Source organism: Castanea sativa, chromosome 11 (assembly GCF_040712315.1).
Source record: "Castanea sativa cultivar Marrone di Chiusa Pesio chromosome 11, ASM4071231v1".
In the NCBI taxonomy this organism is placed as follows: Eukaryota; Viridiplantae; Streptophyta; class Magnoliopsida; order Fagales; family Fagaceae; genus Castanea; species Castanea sativa.
In genome coordinates, this window is record NC_134023.1 from 61,284,085 (window position 1) to 61,291,241 (window position 7,157).

Here is a 7,157-nt window from a genome sequence, read left to right on the forward strand (position 1 = left end):
GCTTCTTACCTACTAGCATTAATTCACACTTAGAATAAATTCTTTTATTTTGTTAAGGGTATTTAAGGTTGATTGAGCATCCCATCTCTTAAAAATTAATTACGTGAGCAAAAGTAGCAAGTTAGTACTTGACACAGACTTGACTTATTTTTTGCCCGCCACAAAAACAGTACTCATAACTTAGTGACTTGTGAGCAATCAAATGTGAAAACTAAAAAGTAATACGGAAGAAGGGATTACTTCTTTCCATCCACCTAAAGAAAGGCTAATAATTAATATGTTTCGGAGATTGATGAAAACTTATGACAAAATAGATGAGTTTAAAATTGTTGACTAAATTCATGTGTTAAAATAATATGTTATATGTTGTATTTTATTTAATTTGAATTGCATTAACTCCATTTGAAAAGCTGAATTTTAGAATCAAACTTTAGAATACTCATGTCAGTGAAAAAAATTCATGAAATTCAAGCTTTACCTTATGATGCAGCATAGATGTGTATAAAAACAAAATCTATAATACACAATTATTACAACTTCAGGTCTCATATATAGGGGACCCAAGATGAAAGGCAAGATTCAAAATGGGTTTTAGTTGTTCAATTACATTGTTCGAGAGTTTTCTGTACCAATTGAATAACAAGATAAACAAACAAAATAGACATGTGGGAAGGGAGGATCCAAACATAACATAGAGCCCATGGGCCTAGTCCAAGGATGGGGAGAGGCCCATTTGTGCACCAATCCGAACCCGACATGTGTATTAAGGTCCCAGGAGGGAAGACATAGAGACTACACCAATCCAAGCCCGACACATGGACTAAGGCCAAGGAGGGAAGACATAAAGACCCATCGTTTGAGAAGCCCGAGGAATGAGTGCACCTCGACAATACTTCAGCTGGCCATTTGCACCAAAGAGCAAGGCACCATGGAAAACATCAGAGATGTGCAACTAAAGAAGAGAGGAAATATCTAGGGAAAGTAGTCATCACCTCCGCATTCAATGCACTGCACCAACTCAGCTAACCACATTAATGAAGAAATAACACCTGAACAGTAATCTCACAACCCACAACACATTTTACCACCTCTAGCAAAGTTCTGATGAGACAAGCATCCAAATTGTTACCTAAAGACGTATAGGTAGAAGGTTCAGATGCAGTAAGAGGGACTTTATAAAGGAAATGAATCTCTAAGAAAGGGGCTGGATCATAAAGGAAGGATTAGAAGGAAGAGAATACGACCTTGTATCAACAATTAAGCAAATTTTATATAAACATTGCCACCTCGACCAGGCTTGAGGAAGTGTTTTATCCCTATGTTTTGCTTCTCGTTATCATCTTACAAGCCTTAATTCCACTAATTTCATATCTGGATTGCAATAAAGTGTTACGGTTGACCTTGCAAACTCGATCTATTACAAATTAATTGCATTGGGCTAGAAACACCTAACACCACTATTCTAAGTGGGCCTTGGGCTATTTCTATACTCTTACAAGACCATATATGGTACATGGTGGATTTTTAATGTTGAGTGTGAATCGTAGTGGGTGATTTTAGATCTCGCTATTTGAGTGTGTGAAATGTGAATTTATTTTCTATAAAAAAAACTGTAATTTCTTTTCTCTAAATCTAACCGGGAAAAAAAACTGCTACCCATTAATAACCAAATAATAATATTAATCCATTTCTCCTACTTCTCTTAGGAAAAAAATGATAAACTAACTTCTACTTGAAAAAAAATTAATTAGGAAAAGAAAAACAAATAAAATGCTAATTCAACTGGAAAAATGGAAAAAAAAAAAAAAAAAAAAGGAAATAATCCTAATGTAACTAGGAAAAGCATTAGAACACCTAAATTTAAAATTCTAATAGTTATCATCTATTTGATAAACCAATATGCTGGAACCCACCTGCGTCCATGGATTAAAACTTTGGGATCTAATTCATATTTTTCAATAGACTTTCAATATGTGCGCCAAGTTATTTTGACTTTCTTTTGTTAGGAATTGAAACTTCTACACCATATTCAATTTTAACCAAGATTTATATCTGGGGCATACTCTTAGTACGTTAAGTTTTTCAATTAAATTCAAATATTATGTAGTTGCATTCAATTTAATTTTTACATAGATTGGTGCTTTTGATCCTTTACAATGTTTAAAGCATAAACTGGAAGACTGAAAGTGATCAATTGATTCCACTCTCAGTAAAAAATCCAAGACATACGACATTGATATCTTTAGCCCAATAGATCCAAATCCTGATCCTGCACTGATAGCAAGAGTTTTTTTTTTTTTACACTTCCACCAGAAGAACCTTTTCAATTTTAATTTTCATTCACTTCCCACATTGATACAAATAACAAGCGACCATGTTGTCAATGATACTATTCATACCTACCAAATCATCCATAAAAGGTCATGACAAACTCCTTGAATGATTCTTCTCAGAAAAAACAAAAAACAAAAAACAGAAAACTACTCAAATTGCATAAAGCAATTAGCATGATGGATGGATATCTCACCAATTACCATACATGTCCCCACAAATTCAAACTTATATTTGCATCAAGTTCCATAAATCGAATAATACTACTACATAAATTACAAGACTCTTAACAAAGTAAAGCTACTTTTAGTTATGTGTATTCAACTTTACCCTCATATATATATATATATATATATATATATATAAAATCACATACTAAATTATACTATAAAAAAGGTCATGTGATATATATATATATATATATATATATATTTGAATACATCAAATTTATTCAAATAAGTGAATAGTTATTTGTTTCTTTTTTTCAAAAAAAAAAAATGAATAGTTTTTTGATTGCCATATAATGGATGAGATTAAATTCATTAAAAGATTGAATCTTTTTCTAACCGTTTTTTGGTAGAATACTTTTGAGGCATTAGAAGAAGAGTAATGTTAAGGACATATCTTTAACATTACTCTTCTAATTTATAATATTTTTCACAACTTGTTAAAGTAACGATTGAGTTCTTGTAATTGCAAGAATATCATTTTAACATAATCACCAATAACACTATTTTATTATACATTAATTACAACATATTATTTTAATGATTATAAAAGCTTTTGCGTGATTAGACTCATTATCGTAAGAAGGAAGCAAAAGTTAAAAAAGTAGGATAATCTCCTTTTGAAAATATTTTAGTATCCAAACCTGCATGCAAAGCCTATTTCAAGTTGTTGAGGTGGGAAACATACACCAATCCCAAGCTTTGGTTCCTTACTTTAGAAACTTTCTTGACTCTAGATCAATGTCTAATCTAAATTCTTTATATGGTTTGTGTATATCTTTCATCACTTCCGACAAATTTGAAAAATTAAAAAGCACATAGTTGATTATTAGTTTTTCCATTAGCTGCAAGTAGAAAAGTTGGAAATCTATAAAGAATTTGACCACGGTTAAGAGCAAATGCAAGAACCAAAGTCAGCAAATAGAAGAATTAAAACTCAAAAGCAGAAAAAATCATATTAAATACTTGGCAAGACTTTCGTCTTCTATTTATTTCAAATAAATATGCACCAACAATTAATTGATGAAGATAGCACAACTTTATCTATACATTACTGATAAACAACCAAGGAGACCACTCCATTAACTGGCTTCTCACTCTCTACAACAACCACATTATTAGTCACATTGGTCACTGCATGTGCTGTAAATTTAGGCTCTCCTTGAGTGTGCAATGAGTACTGCAAATTACTAATCCTGTTGGGAAATAACAGCACGGGCGAAAAATCAGCCACCCACCTCGTCCCATTTCCAGCCACGCTGAGTTTTCCAACTGTTGATTTCAAGTTCAAACCATTCACATTGTTCCGATCAATCACCACTTGATCAATGTCAGTGAATTTTCCATCCAATGTTATCATTGGAACCTTCGCTTGACCTGGTCCACTACTAAACATGTTATCCACAATATTTAACCCTGAGATTATACCCTTAATTGATTTCAAGACAATCGTAGCTTCCCCATAGAAGAATCCATTACTAACATGGACTTGAACAGGGTCTTCCATGACTAAAGTATTGTAATCCAAGTAACAATTATCAATTCTAGTTTGTGAATATCCAGCTAGTTTCAATAATATTCCAATCCCACCAAAAGCTGATGCCTTGTTGTAACAATGTACCCCTGTGAGCATGTTTGCCTGACCTCTCAATACAACACCTATTGCTGCTGAGAAAATTGAAACATCAGTGATTGCATTGTCATTACTTGCTAGATCAATGGCAGTGCCTGAGAAATTCCTTTCATTTGTATCCCCACCAATGGATGATTGTTGTCCAAGAAAGCAGCCTGAAATGAAGGTTTCAAGGCCTTGTTGCACTAGAATTCCCTCTGTTGTGAAATGGAGAAAGAAGCAATTGTTTATACGAGTTCTTGCTGAATAAACAATGTAAATCCCTCCTCCTCGGTAGCTTGAATCAAAGAGGATGTCCCTGAAGGTGATGTCCTCATAGCGAATACGGCCATTTTGGGCCTTATTTCCTCCTATGTTTTGAGAATTTGGTGCCCATAGTTCAATGAGGTGTCGATTAATAGGAAATGTATTTGATGCTCGCAAAGTTCCTCCTTGTACCTAATTGACCATGCCAATGTTATTTACATTAAAGTAATTGTTTGTGGGTGGAAGAGAATGAACTTGTTGGACTACTTATTATTTATGGGTCCAATTAACAAGTGTCCTTGGGAAATTAATAGACCATTTTAAGAAAGTTTAAAAAGTTATTAAAAAGATGAGTTGCTTTTTAATTTTTTTTCTCCATAAAAGGTGTATAAAAATATTTTCTAAACTAATATCTTAAAAGCATCGGTTAGGTTTTTCCATTATGTAAAATGATTGAGAAGAGATGTTCAAGTACCTGACTTTTCTTCAAGTGTATATGGCTTCTCATCCCACCCACGCATGAAGTAATACAAGGCTCTTGACTAAACTAGTAGACGTGCTAAAGGGAAAAATTAACTGATGTCTTAAAGACATTTATTAATATATTATTTTAAGAAAGTTTTTATGTTAAAAGAAAATAAGTAAATAATTTTTTAATAACCTTTTCTATTTCTCATAAAGTTTGTATCAATTAAAAAATATAAATAATTCATTAACAAATATTCTAAGAGTACTTATTAATCGAAAAAAACAATAGGCTAATAACGATGGTAAAGGGTAAAAAAAAAACAAAAGTCAAAAAGTTTGAATTTGATGCGAGGATGGACCCAGAGGGGGCCCAAAAGGGTCCAGGTCGAATAGTGATTGTAAAGAGAAAAAAAAAAGTCAAAAAGTTTGAATTTGATGCGGGAACGGGCCCATGCCTAATAGCAATTGTAAAAAGAAAAAAAAATGTTAAAAAATTTGAATTTGAAGCGGGAACGGACCCAGGATGGGCCCAAAAGGGCCCAGGCCCCCGCTGGACTTTTGGAAAAAAAAAAAATATATATATATATATATTAGGTATATTTTCAGCCCCCAAAAAAAATTATTTAGTTCCCTACTCTAAATAGCTTTGCCCCTCTCCCCTCTAAAATCATCAGTTCAATCTAGTCCAGTCCAACCCAAATTCATGTAAATCCTCAGTCCAAAACATATGAATGATTATTTGTTAATATTATATAAATGTTTATTTGGAGTCTTTATTACTATTTAAAATATATATATATATATATATATTATGTTTACAATAAATCTTAATTGACAGATTGTTACTAATTATTATAGGTGGATAAAAACTAATTTTAGTAATGAGTTCAGATTAGAACAATAACAACTAATCATTTAGAATTTGTTGTGAAAATTGTGTAGTCGTTGCACCTTTTTTTTTTCCCTTATACTCCAACCTTCCTAACTTGAAATCCTGGATTTTTCCTTGATTTGATATTAAAAGCATAGACTAACGAAGTATTAATCACGGATTTAAGTGACAGGTTGTTACTAATTATTATAGGTGGATAAAAAACTAATTTTAGTAGAGTTTAAATTAGAATTAATAACAACTAATCACTTAAAATTTATTGTGAAAATATTGTGGACGTTGCACGTCTTTTTTTTTTTTTTTTTTTTTATACTCTGATCTCCCTGTCTTAAAATCCTGGATTTGTCCTTGATTTGATATTAAAGGCATAGACTAACGAAAAGGAGAGATACTTACCACAATATTGCCGACACCAGAAGGGAACCTTATTGGCTTACTAATTTTGTAGTTTCCACCTTGCAAATCAATGATCACACCACCAATGTCACTGATGCCAGGCAAAAATTGAAGTCCATTTCTCAATTTAAGAGCATCACCCAAAGCCTGCAATATGGCATCACTACTGTCTCGTGTCCCACTTGGGTCTGCTCCATACCCAATTGGATAAAATACCCTCCCATCCTATAACACATTCAAACCAAAACATTGACAAGAAAAATCAAAATAACAGAGCAAGCAAGCAAAATATAATAAAAATGTGACAGTAATTTTCTTTTACCCTTGTGTGGTTGTCTACAGCCTCGCGTGGTGGTGGTGCCAAAAGTCTCTCAGTAGGAGAAGAGGCTACTCTGGCTTCGACCTTTTCTAGCAACTTTGATAGCCTTTGCTCTCTAGAGGAACATAGAGCTTCTTCTGCCAACAGCAGTATAAGGAAGCTTAATCCCAAGAAGGCCTTCATTGTTTTTGAATTGCTATCTTTCTCTCTGTCTCTGCAGGTTGGAAAAGGAATATATAGCTTGAGTTTTGAGTTTGAGAGAGAGAGAGAGAGAAAAGGGGGTAGGTGTTTTCTATTTCCAAATTTAAGGAGATAATGTATTGTACTCTATATATATATATATATATATATATATATAGAGGGAGAAAAAGACGGTTGTTTCCATAAAAGAGAAGTCAAATTGGCTAGGAATACAACATTGAGGTGTGGTGAAATATCTTCTGTCCACACCGAATAACTTGTGACATGTTTGACATGTCTAGCGAGATTGTAAACTATAAAGTTATTTTCACGTGCTTATATGTTGTTGTTTTTGCTGTTGTAAACTTGTAGTTACTTCAAGGTTTTTTTTTTTTTTTTTTTTTTTTAATAAGAACTTTTAAGGTTTAAAATATTTTTATCTCCTTAAAATTTTCCTACATATCC

General features: G+C 32.7%; 1 protein-coding gene across 1 annotated transcript; it reads right to left on the reverse strand.

Annotated features, from left to right (window-relative positions):
• Positions 1 to 3,598: 3,598 nt before the first annotated feature.
• On the reverse strand, positions 3,599 to 6,784 carry LOC142617997 (polygalacturonase QRT3-like). The gene is made up of 3 exons (XM_075790973.1): positions 6,516 to 6,784; positions 6,194 to 6,418; positions 3,599 to 4,629 (listed from the first exon to the last, which is right to left on the reverse strand). Exons 1-3 carry the CDS (start codon positions 6,693 to 6,695, stop codon positions 3,610 to 3,612), a joined length of 1,425 nt encoding a protein of 474 aa, XP_075647088.1. The 5' UTR covers positions 6,696 to 6,784; the 3' UTR covers positions 3,599 to 3,609.
• Positions 6,785 to 7,157: the final 373 nt, after the last annotated feature.

Excerpts from the sequence above, each read along its gene's own strand:
- LOC142617997 (XM_075790973.1), bottom strand. The coding sequence starts at position 6,695 with ATGAAGGCCTTCTTGGGATTAAGCTTCCTTATACTGCTGTTGGCAGAA. Across the intron at positions 6,419-6,515 it reads CTGTAGACAACCACACAAGG|GATGGGAGGGTATTTTATCC; the intron begins GTAAAAGAAAAT and ends AATGTGTTATAG. Across the intron at positions 4,630-6,193 it reads CTGGTGTCGGCAATATTGTG|GTACAAGGAGGAACTTTGCG; the intron begins GTAAGTATCTCT and ends ATGGTCAATTAG.